The sequence below is a fragment of the Mastomys coucha genome, unplaced genomic scaffold (assembly GCF_008632895.1).
Source record: "Mastomys coucha isolate ucsf_1 unplaced genomic scaffold, UCSF_Mcou_1 pScaffold15, whole genome shotgun sequence".
NCBI classification, from domain to species: domain Eukaryota; kingdom Metazoa; phylum Chordata; class Mammalia; order Rodentia; family Muridae; genus Mastomys; species Mastomys coucha.
Genome location: NW_022196897.1, coordinates 31,870,723 through 31,893,370, shown reverse-complemented (window position 1 = coordinate 31,893,370; position 22,648 = coordinate 31,870,723). Strand labels below are relative to the sequence as shown.

General features: G+C 38.9%; 1 protein-coding gene and 1 long non-coding RNA gene across 9 annotated transcripts in view; one reads left to right on the top strand and one right to left on the bottom strand.

Moving 5' to 3' along the window:
* Positions 1–2,104: 2,104 nt before the first annotated feature.
* The window catches only part of Arhgap15 (Rho GTPase activating protein 15), a 611,414-nt gene continuing 590,870 nt past the window's right edge, over positions 2,105–22,648 (bottom strand). For 2 of the 5 annotated variants that reach the window (XM_031370149.1, XM_031370151.1), the window contains exon 14: positions 9,709–11,518. In XM_031370149.1, the coding sequence (XP_031226009.1) occupies positions 11,335–11,518 (184 nt within the window). In that variant the 3' untranslated portion in view covers positions 9,709–11,334. Of the gene's footprint in view, positions 3,758–9,708; positions 11,519–21,775; positions 22,191–22,648 lie in introns of those variants that run through there. The other 3 variants (XR_004118571.1, XM_031370150.1, XM_031370152.1) reach the window with 3 other exon arrangements.
* LOC116090136 overlaps positions 5,454–22,648 on the top strand; it is a 37,441-nt gene continuing 20,246 nt past the window's right edge. For 2 of the 4 annotated variants that reach the window (XR_004118573.1, XR_004118572.1), the window contains exons 1-3: positions 5,454–5,532; positions 5,768–5,885; positions 8,737–8,840. This is a non-coding gene — a long non-coding RNA (uncharacterized LOC116090136). Of the gene's footprint in view, positions 5,533–5,767; positions 5,886–6,636; positions 6,692–8,736; positions 8,841–22,648 lie in introns of all 4 variants that reach the window. The other 2 variants (XR_004118574.1, XR_004118575.1) reach the window with 2 other exon arrangements.

The following is a 22,648-nucleotide window of genomic DNA, read 5'->3' as shown; positions in this document are numbered from 1 at the left end:
AATTTGGCAGCCAATTATTTAGTTAAACATTCAAATTACTGGCCAGTGACTCAGTCAAAACCTAGTCTTCCTGCTTCTTTTTGGGTTCCATGTAATCCTATTAAAATCAATGCCATTGCTTTTGATGTATGGCAGCTAATAGATTAAAAGTACCACACAGGACTGGGCCATGTATCTGGCACCATTTACTTGTGGGCATTGTGAGACTGGGAAATGTGGATATCTATTGGTTTTGTTCTTGAGATACTCAATGTCTTTGTTGAATAACATTCAAAATGCCTTAATTTCATAGGTGCCTCTGTGTCTTATTCTAAATGGTAGTTTCTCTCAGGGTGAGTTCTTATTTCCTTATGTGAGCTAATTGATTTTGTTGGATCTACATTTAATCCCTTTGACAAACCTGTAATGTCCAGAAGTGGGACAAAAACCTTTTTAGACTGCGAAGGGCTTGGTAGAAACTAGGATGGTGTTGAGAATGAATGGTCTGAGATTTAAACTGGGCATAAGATAGTAGTTTAGATAAGTATAGAAATAAATCTTTAGACCTCTGATTACTAACTGCACACTTCTCTGGAAACACAAAGAATGTGGCATATGGGTTCTGAAAGTCCTGCTGCCTCCCAAAGTATAGGGATACAGAGGGTCATGACCTCGAGGGTAGCAGTGTGCTCTTCGTGTGAGGACAAGGCAGGGGTGGAAACTTGGATACAGAAGACGTGCTGAGAGGGAGAAATAGCAAGAACAAGAGATTGTAACCCCAAGGCTGAGACTCAAAATCAGTATGAGCATAGATCTTCAGGGTCTTATAATCATACAATACTACTCATAGGGAGTTTCAATGGAATACTTTAATATGTTCACAATCCTGAGCCCTTCTAACAAAATAAAACTCAGCTTGTTAGAGACAGCATATTTTATACCTGAAGGATCTACACACAGGGTTCGGAAAGTATATAGGAATAAATATTTTATCTTAAAGGCAAGGAGACTAAGTTTTGAAAGATATAGTATATAAAGAAATGGCCCATAAATATGTATGTAGAAAAAATTGATAGAATACTTGTAGTAAAGATGCTACTTATAGGTAACATTATGTCCTTTGCTTTCCAGGGTGCCTATGTGTGGTCACCAGCATTCATTCCCATAATAACAGCTATACTCTTTTGATTGGATAGGACAGAAACTGTCATATGCAGTTTAAACCTGAAAACTTGAGGCACACATATGGAGACTTGCCTGAATACACAGCAAAACAATGAGTTCTAGAAACTCAACTTCCAGCTTTGATTGTATGAGTCCATTGGACACTAGGTCCATATTAATATATTAATTACAAATGTAAGTATTTTTCTATTCCCTAAAATGAAATGTAACATTGAAAACAGTCATCATGAAATAGAATAAAATAATGCAATCATGAAGATGTAGAAGTATAGGGGAACCTACAGATGAACACTAACCCTGCTTATGTTGAGGATAAAGACCTGATCTAGAGATCCTGCCATTCCAGTCTTCCCCTTCCCGAGAGTGTGGGAATGCATGGTCAGGGTGCTGGCACAGCCTAACAAGAATTCCCTCCCAATGCCTTGGTTTTGAAAACTTTTTCTAACAAAGGGGAAATGCAGGATTAAACAAAGGTCTCGTCTATAATATGCATAATTTAGGTAGAATGGACTGCTGTTAACAGTCATGGGTCTAACCCCTTCTCTTTTCAAACTGTGTTTCAAAAGTTTAAAATTCCAAATCATATTTGGCAGAAGGCATTTCTATAAGGCAACACTAAATTTTCTAGGTGCTGTTGGCCTGAGAAACTTAACATGGCTGTGAGGAAATATGGCAGATGGACTGCCTTGCTTCCTGGCCCGTTGTAAAGAGCCCTAGGTAAGAGTAGGCTATATGTGCATCAGAAAGGGTGTGTACAAATTCATCTACATGTGATTTATACATGTGTACATATTTATACACATATGCATATATTTGTATTTATAACATATATATATATATAATCATGAAACATTTATAAAACGAATTAGGTCTTTGGCATATTTAAACATTTCTCATTTACAATTTGCTTTTTAAAAAAAAATTATTTAGCCATGCAATATTTCAGCATATTCAGTATTTTTTAATAATAAACATGTCTAGTCAAAGAAGGCATTAATGAAGCAATTCCCCAAATAAAACAGCGCATGGTATCTGAGTCACAGCAGCGAGAGTGTGGTCTTTGTAGTTTAATCAAGATCACAAGACTTGTTTTGAGCGTCTGTCATCTTTAATTTTACGGCACTTCATTTCAGAGTAGGACTGCCAGGGTCACATGCAATTAAAACACAGGCAAGATTTGTCTTGTGAAATCTTAACATAAAAAGTAATGTGTTACTCCATTTTAACTTTTCCACTGAACTCTGTGAACTCACTAATTACTTTTCCCCCCTCTTGTCACCTTTTTGATATGACATGTATTTTATAGAGGAGATAGAAGTTTGGATTTTTTTCATATCATGCATATGATTGAGGATAACAAAATTAAACCAGAGGAAAAAAGGAGTGTGTTTCTCAGAAATACATTTTTTAGTAATATCTGAGTACTCCAGCTTCAATTACAAAGAACCTCATGATCAAATTCTAGGAAATAACTGTTAATCTGCTTAACTAGGGCAGGTAGGAGTATAATAACAGACCAGCGATTTTATAGAGGCCAGGATCCTGAACTGGGGCGTCCTCTCTGGAGTGTCGGCAAAGGTTCTTTTATGTGATTGGCTGTGGAAGGCATTAACAGGCAGCAGTAGCATGGAGATTGGGAGCTGGAGGAGGCTGTTGCCTTACAGTGATCAGTAAATTGCATAGACCCTTATTAACCTTATTGATAAGGAGCTTAGGGAAGTCCCATTCAGGCCTCAGTACAGTGCTTTTTGTTCTCTTGTCTGTCTCTGTGTGCAATCTCAGCCACTTTGTAGGAAAGCCTTTCTGGGCACCACAAAATTCAGTGTGAGTAGCTAACTGAGCCCCTAAGTAAGAGCAAGAAATGGCACAGGAGCAGGAGACTCAGGGCCTATTTAACCAGGCAAGGACACCTGGAGAATGTTTGAAAAAATTTGTGCTTAAAGAGCCTTTTATATTGCTCCTCTCTCAATGCAGCTGGAGACGGCAGGGATCAGGGGATTATTTTTGATACCTGTCGAAAAGAGTTATGTCTACACTGATTTTCCATCCCTCACCACTAATTAACCTCATTGTATACAGGAAGCAGTCTATTTAATACCTGCATTCTTTCTGTAATGCCAAGTAAAATGAAATCCAGTGTGAAATCTGGTTAGCGTTTGCCTTTTTGAAGTCATTTTAGAGTTTCCAGTTTTAGTGACTGTGACCTTAGAGCTGATAGCTAGGGAAGCAGTGAGTGCAAACCAGTTTTGGTTTCAGTAGTGTCCTGAGCCTCCTCCAGGTTGAACACTACCTTCACCAGGCAGCCTGCAGGGCTGGAGCATCTGGACCCCAGGTCCCTATCCCATGGCATCTTCTGGGGCTCCGTCCTTTCAGGCTACTCAGTTCCACTAACACTCTCTCCTCTGCAGATGAACGTTGCTGTCCTTTTCCTTTCTTTGGGATGCTTGAATTTAACAGATGGTCACTTCCTGGTAAACTTCACAGCAGCCAAGCAAAGAGATGCTGAAGGACAGGAAGGAATTTGAGCCCAGGGTAGGATGCTCTATGAAATTTTGCTGGTGGAATGCATAAAGGGAGAGTCGGGAGGCAGGGTCTAGAAAGAAAGAGCAGAAATTAAACTGTGTAAAATGTCACCAAATGATGTGGAAAAATCCACACGTCTGCAAGTATGCTGCACAATATGGATTTAGAATGCATTTGCTAGTGATGTGAGAACGGATGGAGCAATGGTTACGTCCCTGTTCTGAAACTTGTATGTCAAGGAAACTTGTCAACTCAAACAGCGCCAGAGGAAAGGGAGGTTTTCCAGGTCAAGGCTTCGTGTTTTGCAGTGAGCTTGGCTTTTTGATAGATTGATTGGAAAGCCCTCACTCTATAGTATTCAGATAATGTGGAAGTCACTTGTGTGAAAGTGCAGGGAAGTGGTGGATGATGTCACTAGGTGTCATAGATACCAGGATGCTTCCTGAATGTGAGCATCTGCTGTCAGATTTGTAGGGATCAGGCTGGCAGGGAATCTGCTGCCTCCACTGAGCTGTAGTGAAGCAGCATTTCTTGGGGACTCAGCCTTCAAGAGACGTAGATGAAGGGGTTTTCTTTGATGGTCCTTTTTAATTTAGGGCTAGGAATCAACATAAATACCAGTGATTTGGCTGCACCAAAGACATTAGACACTACAGTTAACTTGATAGGAAACACTATGGTGGATTACGTTCATCCGCTTATGTTCTTGGTGTTTTTCTTGGTTCATTGATCTAACAAGTGTGCACTTAGCACACACCATGGGCATGGTGTTGACTGTCTCCCTTGCTGCTTTATATATACTCTCCAAACTGAATAAGAAGTGTTCTCCAGAATCAAGCTTAAGAATTTTGTGGACACTGGGTGTGTTATATTAAGTATAAACTAGCAAAAACCTGAAAATCAAAAAAAAAAAAAAAATCCCACCAAACCAGATGCCCATTTATAAGGGGTGTGTGTGTGTGTATGTGCCTGTGTTACCTTCTGTTAGGTCTCTCATCAGAATACAAGACATTTTCATCTTGACAACACCACTGTAGCAAATTGTCATCTCCGTATTCAAAATGTTCCCTGTATTTTCACCACTCCAATGCTCCAGGATCACTGTTGAGCAGCATGAGCCACAGCGTGACCTGATGCCTGCCTCTTTTACAATTATATTTAAGAGGAAGACTGCTGGGGACCCACTTTTTTTTTCATCTTGCACAAGCCCCTATAGAGCTAGATCTAATTTTAATACAATGTTGCATAGTATGATATGATGCATGATAACTGGCCACTGACAAATATGATCCACCTGGGTTAATAAAGTGCCACATAAGGTCAGAGCTACCCGAACATGTGCTTTGTAAGGACTTGGGTAAAGAGCTTTTCTTATCTGTTTATTTCACAGTGAAGGGAAGTTGGAACTATATATGCAAAGCATTCAGGCAAATGAACTATTTCCTGGCTGCTAAAATCCTAAGAGCTGATCTTCAAGGTGGTTTAGTCACTTATTTAGAGCAACAGAAGCATTCTACACTCTTTGGGAAACTCACATAAAGTTCTCTCTCTTCCCTTATGAATGTTAAGATGGAAGTAAAGCACCCCTCCCACATTTAATATAAATATTTGAGGTGTTTATGTGCTTACCTTGTTTTCCAATTACAGTCCCTGAATAACCTTGTGGTATGCTTGTGTATTAGTCACTCTCCCCACTGTTGTGACACAATGCCTGATAAAGCCACTTACGGGAGAAAGGGTTTCTATGAGCTCACAAAGAGTACGGAGCTTCATGGTAAGGTAAACCATCATTACATCTGAGTGCATCAGGCCACAGAACTAATGAATACTTGGTGCTCAGTCCAGGTACTCTCCTCCCTGTTTTTATTCAGCCCAAGATCCCAGCCAACAGGACAGTCCACATCCCAGATTTAACCATTTCAAACTGACAGATTAGCCATCCCAAGTCGTGCAGGATCCCTTGGAGCCATACTATTTGGATATGAATAATGCCCTGGCAAGTTACTAATTACATTAACTTTGTAACATCATCATCATCATCATCATCATTATTATTATTATTAGCTTATATTTCTTTAAGGATGAATTGGGGACAGCAAGAGTATTTACATAAAGACACTTGTGAAGAGTCGATAAGCAACATCTGCAAAGACCATCTTTGATAAAGAACTTGTGTGTCACACATGCTAGCCAGCCAGGTCAGTCTCTTCAGCTCTATTTTCCTCCATAGTCCTGCATGGAGCTAAAGAAGCAATACTGGCACAAGAGAGAAGAGTGAGATAAACTGATGTGGTGTGCTGGAAATGACCACATGACCTTCTGGGGTAGCTCTGCTAGCATACACAGTCTCCTAGTCCTTGACCACACCTTGGTTCAAATACATTAAAGTAATGACTGTTAAATGACAAACCATTGTGAGGATGTTAGAATTAACAATGGCCTGAGCCGATCAAGTAATCCAGAAATGGACCTGTTTATAGAAATGTGGTCCAATCAGAAGTGGTGCTTTTTCATTTAGCCATGGTAGCAAAGATTTGGGTAAAGCCTCCACAAAGAACAGCCAGATGATCTCAAGACCAACTTCTTCGCTGGTCTGAATCTAGACTGCATTAATAGTGCTATTGAAACAATCTTCTGACCACAGTTCCTCCCGCATCAAGTTCTATTTCGTTACATCACAACTCTGATACAGTTGCTTCCTTGATGAAAGATCAAGGGTATAAACATTTTTCACTAGAATTGTGATAGGCCATTCAAGGCTTTTTAAAGTTTAGTCCCCAACCTTCTTTCCATCATCCTTAGATTATAAAGTTATTTGTCATTAAATTATGGATCTATCATCTACACCCTTAAGTGACAATTTGTGATATGTGCATTACCCACTTTAGCTCTTACCACATTATTCCATTAGACAGCAAGATTTAAAGAAATGTATATTGCATTTAATAGATCAGAAAACAAGAGAGTTCCAAATGGACTAAGTAATCTGCTCAGAATTTGAACAGTAAGTTCGATGTATTTTGCTGTTTGTGTGTTCTTTCTTATTACTTTGGCTCATTCCCTTGTCTTCAAAATTTACTCTAAAGACTGCCATTTTCTGGGGAACAAGCCTTGCAACCTAGAAGGCTTAACACGGAGGCCACAAAAGAAACTTGATCTTTAGGCAGAGTCTGTTCAGATGTGTTTTATTTGGTCGCTTATTTAATGTCTTAAAAATCAGATTTCATAGAAGATTCTCAATTCTGGCTTTCCATGTGAAAGATCTGAAGGTCTGGCAACACTGCTCACATTCCCACATCAGCAACATCAGCTCCAGCTGAGTGGGAGCCTGTCTTTTGGCCAGGCAGGGAGCTTGAGTTTTCCCCAGCTGTTACCACTTCATAGTGCAGGCTGCCTGCTTCTCCTTACTCTTCGCTACATGCCTGGCCCCACTCAGCATCTGAGTGTGCAGCCCTTGGCTTAAAGAAACACACACACACACACACAACACACAGAGAGAGACAGAGAGACAGAGAGACACACAGAGAGAGAAACCTATCTACTTGTAAAGATGAGATGAAATATTTTAAAATTAATTTTTTTGGAATTATAATAGAATTACATCATTTCCTCTTCCCTAACTCACCTCTTAACTCCCACGTACCCTTCCTTGTTCTTTTTCAAATACATGGTGAAAAAATTTATTAATTTTGTTACATATATATGTGTATATATCTAAATATATAAATACAACCTGCTTAGTTTGTATATATATACATATATACAAGTAAGTTTGTGTAATCTTACTTGCATATACATACATGTATATGTATACATACATTATATATATATACATATATGTTTTCAGAGCTGACCAGAGGAAGTATTCTAATTGAAGATGTTGAATTCCCTAGGAGAGAGTTGATATTGTTTTGGAATTTTTTCTCATTTTTGACAACAGAGCAATTTGACCCAGAACTTTTAGTGACGGTCCTTTTGGATGAAAAATTTTTGCAGGGCCTTTTAATTAGGAATTGACAGGGTGATTAACTTATAATTCACAAAAATAAATGTGGGAGAGAGAAGTGCAGGTCAATTTCTAGCTGTGTTAAGCTGTAAGGACAGCACTGTTGGCAAGTGACTGCTTCTTTCTAACAGCTTTTCTAATTTTTCTTAATTGGATCCTTTGTTTTCTAATTGGCTAGGGTGAACCATCATAAGGCTTTCAATTACGAGCAGTGGCATGATGATCCTGTCATATGGCACATGCTAAGCAAAGCCAGACTCAGAACATGGAAAACAGAATACCCATCTTTTCCATGAAGAGGGGGGGAGTCTCTTACGAGCTGGGTGGATAGAGCCCGGATGAAATGGACATTCTAACTGCTTTGGTTTTTGTTTTTTGTGTTTTTGTTTTATTTTTCAGAGAGACAGCTTTGTACTTGTATATCTATTTGGTAGTTGATGTCTTATCATTGTATGGAAATGCTTCCAAGAATATGAGATTATTATTGTAGTGGTAGGAAGTGTTAAAAAACATGTAGACACATGAGCCATGTAGTTGCAGAGCCATAGCTACTGTAAGAGAATAGGAGTCTTCTCAAAGGAGTTTTCTATCTCTTGACCACTAGGATATTTAGAGATTCTTTGTCCAAGTTGTTAAGTGGCTCTCTTATTTACTAACTTACAGTAGACCGTCTTTGTCTGCAAGAAAAGATCTGAATATTCTGGCCCACATCTAACCTCAACGGCTTTTTGTAGTTTTGTCTTCCAAAATTACCAGGAAGATATGCTTCCATCTCTAATTATTGATTTTCTCAATATTCTCTGGGGGCATCAGGTCTTCCCCAATCCTGGTGCATGCCATTCCTCATTCCTGCTGGGTGTACCTTCTGTATTTTTTTCCTGGTCTAGTAAATCTCATTGATTAGTCAAGATTCGATAGAACTTCTCAAGGTTATCTCAACAGTGCAGCCCAATCTGTCTTCCCCAGGCACAGCTTGTTTCTTATTCTTTCCTAACATTTCTGTAACTGGCACTACTGATCTATTTGAGCATTTCTATGTGCAGGCGTTGAATCCTGTGGTGAACATGGTTACCCCGTTGGCAAGCATTTGTGATCTTGTACTGGATAGTAACTAATCCTTGGGGATTTGTCTTCCTTTTCTACAGAGGTGAGTAATACATAATATGTGCTTTTTATGACAACCATATCCTTAGTGCCTAGAACATGGTCTAGCTCAGACCAGGTAGGTAGGAAGCCCTCACTACATTTCCTGGTATATATGCATGCACACACACACACACATAAACATACACACACACATATACATGTGCATATATACACATATACACGTGCATATATGTATATATGCATGTGTATATGTGTATATATGCATATGTATGTGTATATATATGTATATATATATATACACATATGTACATACATATATATGTATTTGTTGTTGTTTTAATGGAGAATACTGCCAAGTTTCATAAAATCTCTTAGTGCTCTTCAACCTAGTGAAGAAACTTGGCTTTGATACTCAGGACAGTGATTCTAGACATTATGCCTTTGTGAAATGCTATAACCTTTCTATGCTTTTAGAGTGAGCAAGTGCTATCCTGTGATGGGCATGTTGGCTTGCTACCTTGGAAAGGTCTCCCTCTAGAGAGAAAACATGTTCTCTGATGCAGTGCCCTTAGTAGGCAGGGACAGGACACAGCTGGGGTCTGGATCAGGCTAAATCCCATCTGATTGGAAATCAAGAAGCTGGTGCGTTTGAAGATTATGAATCTGGAAAGCAGCAGAGAGAAGGGGATGTGGATCTTTGCTCAAAGCAGGTAGTGCCATTTCTCTTTGGCTTTCTCTCTGTCTGAAGCTTCCAGAATATCTTTAAAGATGGATTCATGAAGATGCAGTGTTTTAATACTGGAAGTTTTTCTCATTAAAAAAGAGAAATAATTAACGTCTTGGAAAAGGCGTCATTGAGACTGCTATGGTGTTAAGGAAGACGAGAAATAAATGCCAGAAACCCATGCTTCATGTTTCTCTGTGTTTTATTGAAAGGCACAAGTTGTACGTGTAAGAAGCTCTTCAGTTTAGCCATTCTGTGGCTTCATTCTTACTGACAACTTTAGATCATGGAATTCTGTTTCTTGTGACTTCCCTTGGCTTTGTGGTGTGCGAATACATCCCACTTGATGAAATCACATTTAACTATTCACTATGGCTGCTTCATAGTTCTTGGCTATGAGCTCATATATAGGTACTTTTACTAAGATAAATACATTCAAAAGGTTCAAGCATAATTGGTCTTTCCTCAGGTGAGCATCCTCAGGCACTGCTGTGGATGCTGGTACTTGACGAACATCTAGCTATCTCTTAAGTAGACTTTTTCATATCTGAGTGTCCCATCCATGCTACAGCCTATGCCTATGAGCTCATCACTGTTCTGAGCATCTCCTCCTGAATCTGTGCTCCACACCGTATTACTTACATGCTTTTTTTTTTTTTTTAATTTTATGGACAAACTCATAACTAGACTTACTTATCATACTAGATTACTTTTATTCATTCCACACGAGTTTATTAAAAAGCTCTCAAACATAATTTTATGTTTTAACAGCAGAATTCTTCCATAAAATGGCATGAGTTTTGTTCAGCTAGTACATACTTTTCAAAATACAGCAATATTTGATATATTCTAGACAGCCATTCCTTTGTTTATTCATCACAACTGAAAGTAACCATCAAATGGATTAAACAATATGAGTCTAGTCAAGAAATCCTTAGGCCATACCGATACAAGCATTTAAAAATAGCACTTTCTAGATGGAGTTAGTATAACTCATCAATAAAACATCCTTCAAAACATAATAAAAATTCTATAAAAATTACATTTTGGGGAGAGGAAAGATACAGGGTTTGATGGAGAATCAAAATGGAATAGAAATGCAATCCCTGTATTAAATAAAGAGTAATCCATTTAATTTATAGAATCATCTGTTTGTGGAACCAAAATAGTATTCACACATAGAGAATGGTCTAACAACAAATCCTGGCAACTATCCTTTGTTCTTTAGAAAAGTTGCCACTCGATGTGCTGTATCTGCCAAGCTCACCTGTCACTGGGGATCATTGGATTGTACTTCTGAAATGTGAAAAAACTCTACTTAGATTGAGTGCATAGATGCCTTCTTCCTGCTTGTGTCCTCTCTGTGGATTCTTAGGCACGTGGGGAGTTGCTGTTTATGGATCTTGAGATAGCACATTTGTGTATACTCACTCATCCTTATCCACATGTTCTCTACATACTCATACTGCTGCACACTCACTGGAATGTACCTGGCCAGCAGCAGGAGAAGAGCTGTGTCTTCATGCTACCTTGTACACATTATTTAAGAATGTGAGACACTTATGATGTATTTATAGAATGCGGAAAAAACACAACACCCAAGGGGTTAATGTAGAACACATATAGGAAAATATTGTCATTTATTTTATTCAAATGTTTGGAACTTAAATACAAAATCATCACTAAGTTTTCACAAAATGAAGCATCTGTCGCTTGGAAGGAAAAAATATTTCAGAAATATGTTTACAGAAATGTAAAAATATTAGGCATCAAGACAGATGTGAACATACTCAGTAGCTCGTCTCTGCTGTCAGTCTTCCGCTGAGCTGAAGATCTTATCATATTCAGTCAGCATGAACTCCGCTACCTGGTTTTGGTAAACCATGTGTACTGCTACATTCCCCGACTCATTTTCTGCCCGCAGAAGGGTGGGTCCAAATACAATCCCCAAGCTTTGTGTAGACATGAGATTCTGGGATGCTTTGGCCACTATCCTAGGGAGAAGAAAAGGAAAAGATACCATTGGAGTTTAATGTGAAACTGTAGCTAGCTCTAGTTCCAGGTAAAAGAGAAAAACAAAGAAACTTGTCACATTGTTTGTTCACAAGCCCTTCATGAAGTGACGAATGCAAACAGGCCCTGTAGTGAGCACCACTGTGTCCGCTCTGAAATCCTCATTACAGACGAATGTTGTGCCGTATATTTCATCAATATGAATAAATATGTTAAACAGCAAACTTCTTGTGGAATCAACAAGATGCAGCTTTCAGTGTGCTAATGATCGATGGACTACATAAGTGACATGTTCACAGGCTATCTTAGAATCCAAAATAATAATAGAAAGTATACGCATGACTAGTAATGGAAGACAGACATAAGAACTGGGAACAAGTGAGACTTTAGTGAGTTGAGTGCTCCTGGCAGAAGCTAACTGAATATGTCTTGTAGAGGAGTTTGGCTCTGTGACATTTAGGTATATATCAAAATTCTGTTTCTCCATTCAGTTAGATGGGTGATGTTTCACATGTCTTAATAGAATGAAGAATCAGGTAGCATTTCTACACAAAGACTCGTCCAGAGGTTAGAGAGATACTTACGTGAGGATTATATAAAAAGCTGGATTACCTTTGGTATATAAAGATGTTGTAATAAAGGTATTCCTTACATGGCCCAAAAGAACTTTTCAAGTGAAAAACCAAACCTTCTTGACACTTAAACAAAACATGCATGGTTGATACATCCTAGTTTCCTATCAAAATTTTGGAATACGGACTTTCAAAGATGGCAAGGAACTAAGGCAGCCCCTAGAAGGCAGGTGCTAAGAAACGCTGTTGTAGACTTCTGACAACCTGACCCAAGAAGAGTGTGAGTGAAACTATTTGCTGGCCTCAGTGCTCGGTGTGGGATTTTGTTGAGCTTTTTAGACCTTGACAGCTGTCTTGTTTGTCTAGCGCTTGTCGACACAGTTCAGTGTCAGAGGAGGCACAAGACTCTATTTACTTTTATTACTTTCCAAATGGAATTTTTGAAGTCCCATGCTCTGGCTTATAGTTGTGCACAGCCCAGGTAAATGTAATGGAGTGTTGCCAGCAGACTATAGGTGATTTACATTGTCCCAAACAACAATGATCAGCTATTATTTTAAATGATCTTAATGTGCCATTTAATCCTTATAATAACCCAACAAAGCTGATTCTGTTGTTTGCTGTGTTGGGCAGCTAAAATGGCTAAGGCCCTATGTGCACGGGGACTGGTGACATGCAGAACTGAGGCTGGTATGCAGGCTGTGTGGTCCCCGCTCTTAAGGACACATCATCTGTGAGTGTCTGTTAACACCCTTATACCAACCTTTCGCTCCTGTGCCTCTTATGTGATTATTGAATCTGCTTGTAAGAGGCTTGGAATTTCCATCCTTCACTATACCGTGCTGATTGTCAGTTTGGTTATAGCACATTTATTGTGGGCAAAATGACTGCAATTTTGAGCGAAGAATCCAAGACATCCTGCTTTACATTTTTCTTTTCCTCCTGCTCTAAGTGGAGAACATTTGTACCTGTTAGTATTGTTGGCATGGCTACATTTCTGGAAGGGAGTCTCATATTTTTAGAGTATCAGTGAGTTACCAGAGATTTCAAATTTAAGGCTTCCTTTGAAAGTAAAAAGGGCTATATCGCTTTGATGCTTCACTTTTCAAAAGGCAGTGTAGTGACATGAGCCTCCTCTTCCCAAATCTGGTGAGTAAGACAGGCCTTAGTTCCCTGCAGCATGGCACTTTACCTCAGTTTGTTATGTGTCTGAACTTCTTCTTGGCAAGAATGCTAGAAAAGTCATTAGTAAGACTTATTTTAAAGTAAAAAAGGGTTTTATCTTTTGCTTTTAAATGAGTGCCTTTATGATACGATACCAACTCTAATGACTCCAAGACAAGAGAAGTTGCCAAAGACAATAATGGATAAAACAAAACATAACAAGTAATTGAGTGCTCAGCAGGCAAAATCAGTTGTAACTTTACCTACTGACAGTAAATGTCTCAACTGCAAAGAGTTACCCAGCAGAGACCGGTGCTCTTTGGTCATACGCTATGGAGAAGGCAGAGTGCCTGTGTGATGGCAAATGCCCTGGCAATGGCATCTGAGTATTGCAAGATCATTAGGGACTGGAGTCTAGAGAGTCTGAAGGAGGAGTCACCTGATGTAAGGATGGACTGAGGGATGAAGATATAGTTTCCAATCCTCACTGTTCTCATTGTTGTTGGACAAAAATAGTGGACAGGAGAGTTGAGATTAGTTGGGAACTCAAACTGAGTTGACACCCTTAAAAAGTAAGGCCAGAAGTCAAGGCATATCTAGGATTTGGAAAGTGCAGGGGATAATCATGGCTGCCAGGAAGTGATGGGGTAACGCATCCATTGTCAGTGAAGCTCAGCTCTCATCCACAAAGCACCACTAGTGGGATGTAGCCCTAAGGAGAAAAGAGGCTAGACTGAGGACAGAGACTTTTCTGTACTCCAAGTGTTATAGGCTATTGATTGATTGATTGATTGATTGACTGATTGATTGCACTGGCAGAAGACCCTGCCTCAGATCTCAGGACAAGGCTAAATCTAGAGGTGGGTACTGACTGAGTTTGCATAGACTGGAGAGTAGAGGATAGTGGGGCATGTCCAGGTCGCTCCATCTCAGCTGTGGGGCTATGGTGGCTCCTTCTAGTGTATAGGCTCTTTGCCCTAGTGTTCTAATGCTCAGCTTTTGCCTTTATGCATATATGAAGAAAAGACATTCATCTCATCTCAAACCTGTATTCTTCAAGTGTGTTCTCTACAAATTTCCTGTCTGATTTTGATAATGCTAATTGATGAGAGCTTTGAAGTGATCTGTTTCAATGTAAACCCTTCAGAATAAAACAGCTTTATATTTTTACCATGTCTGGATTAGTGCAGATTACATTTTGATAGCTGTTTCTTAAATTAAGAAAATCAAGTCACTTGCTATGCCTTCTAGAAAAACAAGATGTAGTTAAGAGATAAGACAATATGGATGGGTGTTATATGGAATATGGGCTAATTAGCTTACTATCATTATTAAATGCATTGTGTGTGTGTGTATGTGTGTATATAAGAGAGAGATGTGTGTACAGTTTATTTTCTGAATAGCAATGAAACAGTAGTTAATATGTTGAAAAACCAATTTTAGAAGTGATGCTGGGGTTGAACACTAATATGTGGTAAAAATTGCTGATGATTTAATCAAATGATTCATGTTGACAGACAAATATAGGTTCACACTAAATTTTAAATTAGATTGCACCCCTCTTGTAGATTGTAGGGACAGACACTCCTAGCATGGAAAGTTTTGAAATTAGGGTGCCTGGAAAGAGTCTTAGTGCTACTGTAAACTTAGCTATTCAAATATAAACCTTGCTAGACTCCTGAATAATCAAGTGGCTGATGGGGAAGCACATAGGAAATCAATCAGTGTTTCCAAAATATAATTAGAGTATTATGAAAGAGTATCTACATGTCGCATCATAATAGTCCATCTTCTAGTTCCCTGGGTGCCTAGATAGGAATTACAGCTGAGAGCCTAACTAGTAAAGCACATGTAAGAATAGAGTCTCACACAAACAATAAAAAGTCTGCATGTGCATTGTGTAACGTAGTATACATGGAAGAAAACAAAAAAGGTAGTAAGAGGTTCTTCCAGCAGCAGTTGGAAGGCAGACCATGGTTGGCAATACCTTCCAGGAAGCTCTGACTAGAGTGAGTTCTGTGGAACGTCATTTTTTTCCAAGGTTTCATAAAGATGGCGCCCCAGATACATTTTGAAGAGTATTGTGGTTTGTAACTTTTGATGCATGAAGCTGTTATGAAGATTCTGAAAAGACTGTGGAGAAAATGGTCCCGCTTATGCTCACCTTGTGTCCTCTCTAACCTCAAGGATGTGCCTGGATTTATTGCCTCAGTGGCACTGAGATATACAGACAGGGAAACTCTGCCCCAGCGTGCTCTGTTAAGGGCCTTGTCTGCAATTCTGAAAATGTACTGGGTTTTCCCAGCCTGTGTTTTCTCTGGGTTCACAGCCTCTGCTGCCAGCCTAGAGGGAGGTGAGACGTGGCTGTTTCTGGGCAGTTTCCCTCTTTAGGTGGACATATTCATCATCCTTAAAGACTCCACTAGCAGGGTTGCAAATTCTAAGTTGCAATTTAACTTTTTTCCAGAATAAAGATGAAAGACATCCATCCTTTATTACAAGACAAAAACTAAATTGCATAGAACAAATATGAATAAGAAATGTAAGAACAAAGGCATAGTGGAGAGATTAAAGTACTATGAACTGGTGGGTGATTAGGAAGGTACAGAAAACATTTAGCTCTTCTATCAGTATTTTGGAATTTCCCTGATAGATGTTTATTTGCCGTTAATTTATTCCCAAGAAATTTTAATAGCAAGCATACATACATAAGTGCTTGTAAATTCTACAAGCAGCATGAAGAAATCAAAAATAACCTGATGACCAGCTTTTCTTTAGAAAGACTGAAGAGACACTGCTTTTTCCAATGTAGCCTAATAAATACATAATTATGACTTTATTACTGTGTTCTGAGATAGCAATTGATATGTATTCATTGTAGGAACGACACTTATACCACTGAGTTAAAGAAAAAGTTAATAAAATTGTGGAGTGGGTCAGAATTATTGTTTTAGAGGAGCAGAGAAGAAGTAGCTTATAGCACTATAGGAAGAGAAAATGGAACCACCAATCCTACTCCTTGTCAGGTGCAGAAGGAAGGAGCGTGACCCATCCAGTTGGATTATTAAAGAAGCAATCTGTACTACAATGCTACAGACATTAGACTCGAGGCCCGAACAAGACAGCAAAACAAAATAAAACAACCAAACCAAACCAAACCAAAACAAATCTACCAATCACCCAAGCAGCCAACCAAAACCCAGAAGCTCTCAGGAAAGCCTTATATTTGGTAGGCTTTTCAAAAAAATATGAGCAGAATCTGAGCTAACTGAAAGACATTTCCTGGTTACATACAATCACAGCCAAATGACTCAAGCTGAAAGAGGGACTTGGTAGAAGACTAAAAAGTTACTATGGAATTAAGAAAAGCAGCATGTTTAATAGTAGCACAGATTCAAGCAGATAGCTTATAGGTGGGCGTAAACTTTAAAAAAATCAATGTTATCATGTATGTATGTATGTATGTACATATTATGCTTTGTGTGTGTGCGTGTGCGTGTGTGTGTGTTTGAGAGAACAACCTGCAGAAATTGGTTTTTACTTCAAACGTATCAGTCTTGAGGATCAAAGTCAGATCATCAGGCTTAGCCACCCTTGATCCTGAAAATTTCCTCCTAAGTTTGTGTTTTACTGTTGCCATGGTAATGTGTGAAGGCCACAGAAAGCCACACAACTTCCCATTGGACAAGTTTCCAGTTCTGGAGGTGTACTGCCGTGCTCCTCGTCCTGTCTGAGGAACTTCCAGAGGGTGTTACTGGATTAGGGGAGAGGCTGGGGAAGAACGGATTCCTGTCTTCAAGCCACATACCTGGTTTGCTAAATGTGTCTCAGTGTGTGAAATGTTAGTTGTAATTTTGACCACTTAGTGAAGAGAGGCAGTGAGAAATAGAATCAATCTTCAATATGCTCAACTTATGTTTCTTATGTGTTGTGACTATTTTGAGGGGATACATGCTAACCATATGCTTGCCTTCCCTCAGTTTGCACAAGCTATTCTGCTGCCTCCCTTGGCCTTTTATAAGACTGGGGAATTTGCAAAACTCCCACCTTCTCTCTTAAAGTCATAGAGCACATCAGAAGAATGCTCAAATGTAATGAAAGCTGGAGCACTCTTACTGAGATTTGCCTTTAACGTCAGTGTGTTCCAGAGAGATCATTCACATCTGAGCCAGCCATGGTCATATGTCAATCTGGAAATCAATTGGCTTAAACTAATTGTAGTCTTCAATTTTATATCTAGATACTATATCATTATTAGTTTCCAAAAATCGGCTCATGACTAGCATCTCAAGTGGGAATTATTGCTATATTCTGACATTTTTGCTTTTAAATAATCTTTAAAGCCATGCATATATAATTTTTTCAAAGCACATTATAGGAAAAAACCCAATATGGCAATTGCCTATTGATAGGTAACACAGCCTGCTTTTTTTCCATTTATTGAGCTACTTTGCATTAATTTCAATTCAGAAGATTGAAACACTTTCAATTATTCACTTGCCTCATATTTTTATTGATCAGACATTATAGAGATAGTCTAAAGCACCTTTAAAATAATATTCAAATTGTCTAATAGGATGTCAGGAAAGCAAATTTAAAAATGAATAGCCATGGGCTTCAATTAACGACCTATTTCTAGTTATGTATTTTGAAAGATATCAACAATGATAAATAAAACAGGCTGTCAGAGCCACAGCCCTGCCACTCTGAGTAGCAGAAGGGAATTCTAGTGATGCTGTCGTTGAACGCCTTCATCATGCTAATCACAGTACCTCAAATATGACAGTTATTTCAAGGCATATTTAAGAAGCTTTAATATTTTTCTTTATATAGGAATACATTCTATTAGGGAAAAGTGAAAATTTTATGAGTACAATTCTTTGTGTTTATGTGTATGTGCATGGCATGTGTGCACGCCTGTGAGCGAGTACAGTTATGTGTGTGCTACAGTGTGCATGTGGAAGTTGGTCCTCGTCTTTCCCCATATTTGAGAAAGGGAATCTGGCTATTTGCCGTTTTGAATTTTGCACCTGGTTGCCCTGGGAGCATCTGGCCATCCTGTCTGTTTCCCATCTCACCATAGGAACATTTGGGTGCTAGACATGCACATGGTTACACTTGGGTTTATATGAGCACTGGGGATTTGAACTCAAGACCTCATATTTGTGCAGCAAATACTTTACCCATTTAGCTATCTCACTCATCAATAACCTTAATTTTAAAAAGTGTATTCCTTAATAACCTACTATGTGCCAGTTGCTATTCTGAATGTTGAAATAATTGCAGTGAGTAAAACCCAGTAGGAGCTCACACAACCAGTCCTCCCTATCCATAGATTTTGTATCTGGGGAATCTAGCCATCCTCAAATGGAAAACATTTGACAGAAAAAAATTACATTTGTGTTGAAAGCATAGAGAGTTTTCCTTTACATCAACCGTAAACAATGTGCTATAACAACTATTTCCATAGCATACAAATTATATTTGGTATAAAAAATATAAAATAATTTGAAGTATATGGGAGGATGTACATAGGTTGTGTGCAAATACCGAACTATTTTGTAAGACTTCAACATCCACAGGCTTTAGTGTTGTGCCAAAAGTGATCCTCTAAGAAAACCGAGGGGTGACTAGAATCTTGAAGTGGAGGGCAAGAAATAGCCAAATGAACATTATTCAATAGATAATGTGATTTCAGTCATGAAATGCTTTACAAGAAAACTAAGAGAGGGAGGGTTAGTTCTTGTACTGCACTTCAAAAATCCCAATGACCTGTCCTCAGAGATCCGTGCTTACATCCCGTGGGCAGGATCTGGCGGTTGCCATTTTCAAACACTACTCAGATAGTTTCAAGTTGCAGTGAGTGGTGAAACATGTTGTCTTTAGCAGACAGGGTGCTGTCCCTTGGGAGAGAGAGAAGATTCCAGGAAAGGCCTAGCAAGTTCAGTGCTGCAGGACGAGGCTGTGCTGGCAGTTCTGGGAGTAGAGAAAGGTACAGTGTGGATAATGGACTTGGAAGCCAGGCTGAGGAGGTAGGAACTTGGAGATCCTTAGTAATGGTAAGGATTTTAGTTTGAAGGGTGATGGGGAGTCTGTTCTTAGCTTTTGAAAAAAAAGGGCATTGTCAGTACTTACAGAATATAAATGAGTATATAATGTAATTGCTCCATGTATTTGAAGAAATACTCTTTCTAAAGTTCTGAATTCAGCATTTCTCAGGTTTAGCATGAGCAATTGCTGTGCCTTAGAAGTGTAGTGCATGTTATTTTGTAATTACCTCTTATGGTAAAAATGGGCATACACTAAGGGTTTAGTACATGTAAACATAGTAAATAACATAATCTTACCATGTACTCTTTCTTAAAATTTTGGAGTTATTTCCATAGGAAGTGTCTCTCATTTTGAGCAGGTGAACTCACGACCCCACCAGCTTGCCACCGAAAGTGCTTGGCACTGTCTGCAGAAAGCTTCATGACTGGGTGAAGTAGGAAACTGCCCTTTGCCTGCAGCCTTCAATGGGCAGAAGCAAAAGGTGCAGGTAGCCCATACACACACAGAACAGCCTCCTACCACATCATCTGGCTTAAGAGAGCTGCTGGTGGGAACCCTACCCTCAGTGGGAGGGTGCCAGTACATTTCCCTTACTGCTCATGAGAGCAACTCAGAAAGGCATATGAAGCACAGACCACTGAGATCTACTTCCATAAATCTGATACAAGAAGTTTGGTGTGACCCTTAACAAACAAATGTCTCAAACACGTTCTCTGGTAGTACAAGTCCATGCTGTGAGAACAAGCACTGGTCTTCAGGGCAACGTGTGCAAGGGCCTTGTTAAGTCATTATTACCTGGTGCATTCTTTAAAAAGTAATCACTGTAGATGAAAAATGGCCTGCTATTTTCTATTCTCTCAACTTTAGATCCTTTAGTGTGAGCAGTGGGAAAGAAATGAACAAATGTGAATGACCTTGTGTATTTTCTCCTTTGTGACTATTTCTTGCCATCTTTTTAACTGAGACAGTATAATTTTGATTGTTTTTTTTTTTTAGTCCATTTCATTTATTTGTATAAAAATTATTGTATAGCCCTTAAAATGTGCTAATAAAAGGAAACAAGGAGGAAGAAGTAAAGCCTTCCCCTGTTTTCTGATGAAACGCCTTCATTGTAGTTATGTATTAACCAGTAGGCGTGGCTTCTGGATAGTCTTCTAATGACCCACGTTTACCCACCATTATATATGGTAATAGATATTTATATAGGATACTTGTATAATATAGCACACAAATACAAAGTTTTCTTCTAAAAAATAATGAATTAGTGATTATTTCCTCCCCCCCCTTTATGCTATATCACAGGCATCTTTCTAATCCAGAATCCATAAAAATACTGCATTCTCTTTTTAAAAGTAATTTCATTTCGTAGCATGGAAGCACCTTGGGTTATTTAAGCATTCTACTGCTGGTGGCTCTCTGGTGGTTCTGCTGTTTTCAGTCACAGACAACGTTGCAATGCAGAGCCTTTTCTGTGAGGATTTCTGCGATCTTATGTATTGAGAAGATACATTTTCCATCCTTTTTATTACACATATAGTTCCTGACTTTTTGCTTCTTGATTTTATTTACTTTGATGTTCTTGTAGTCACACAGGGTACTATTCCTTCAGCAAGTTCTGCCATTGTTGTTGTTATAAAATTCAACCATATAAAGAGATAAGATGCAGATCATCAGTCCTGTCTCAGTTTTTAAAAAAATGATGGCACTTTTATTTTTTAGCAAGCTCCCCAATTTATCTTGATCTAGTTTAGTTTGGAAATGTGATGACAATATAAGTTTATCCTTTGGGGAAAGGATGCCAGCTAATTATTGAATAATCCACTCACTACCAAATGATTTGTGACACTTTTTTGTGTGTTTATTTTTCGTACTCACAGCTACACATACCTGCATATAGAGCTCTGCTATGATCTATCTGGATGTTTTGAACCATTACCCAGCTATTTAAACCACTGCCATGTTGTTAGGCGTGTCCCTCCTCTCAATCTTCTTTCCTTCATAACTGAAAGAAAGCTTCCAGATGAACTTTCAGATGAGGGAACTGAGCTCAGGGAAGGCTGGACACTTTGATCAAAGACACCAAGGAAAAGTGGTAGAACTGACAGTAAGACGCTACTCTGCTACTCTGCTACTCTGGAATATAGACACTTTCTGTGCAAATGACTAAAAGCCTGTCTTTTTGAGTTTGAGATATGAGATCTTTCTAACAATGAGGCCTGAGGAACACCTGAGGAAGAGTCACAGACAGTTGAAATGAGTTGCAACCAGCAAGTTGTCCTGGGTGACACGGTTTTTAATTTTTCAGGCTTTCCTAATTTATATTCAAGGGCATAATTACCCAAAGGAGAAGGGTAGGAAGATGGAAGAAAAACGAAACTAGTATGAACAATCTTCTCTCCTGAGTCAGAGACTTTTAACCTTCAGGCAGCTGCCATCTCTCACCTCAACTGGAAATGGTTTGTGGGTGTAAGGACAGAGCATTTCAGCTCTACTTTCCTTTAGGCAGCTTTCCTCAAACTTCAGGATGATTTCAGTCATCTCCTGAGTCTCTCAGGAGTAACAGAAGTTTGTCCCACTGCCTAATGACTGATAATTCCAAGATCCCATTTTAGAGTTAGAGGAAACATCTAGAAAATGTATCATACATTTGAAATACAATAACATTTGGAAGCAAATGTTCATAAGAGTGTCATTGTTCTCTACATGAGTGTCTTAGTCTGGGTTTCTATTGAGGTGAGGAAATACCATGACCAAAAAGCAAGTTGGGGAGAAAAAGGCCTATTCTACTTACACATCCATATTGATGTTCATCACTTAAGGAAGTCCAGATAGAAACTCAAACAGGACAGGATCCTGGAGGCAGGAGCTAATGAAGAGGGCATAAAGGGGTGCTGCTTACTGGCTTGCTTCTCCTGGATTGCTCAGCCTGCTTTCTTATAGAACCCAAGACCACCAGCAGAGGGATAATACCACCCACAATGGGATGCCCACCACCCACCAATCACTAATTGGGAAAATGCCTCACAGCTGGATCTCATGAAAGCATTTCTTCAACTGCGGTTCCTTATTCTCTGATGACTTTAGCTTGTGTCAAGTTGACACAGAAAATGGTGAGTACAGGGTTTTTCAAATGAACCTGTTGAAATGCTAGTATGTGCTAGTCACATTTTATATAGACTATCTTGTACTGTTCATGGATCAACATTAATTAAGTCCACAGAATAATGCACCTCATTTAAAAGACATTAGTGGAAAACACAGGTTTTAAATGTTTACTCTGTGATGTTTGAAAAGCCTAGGAGGAATGTTACCGGTATGTAGTAA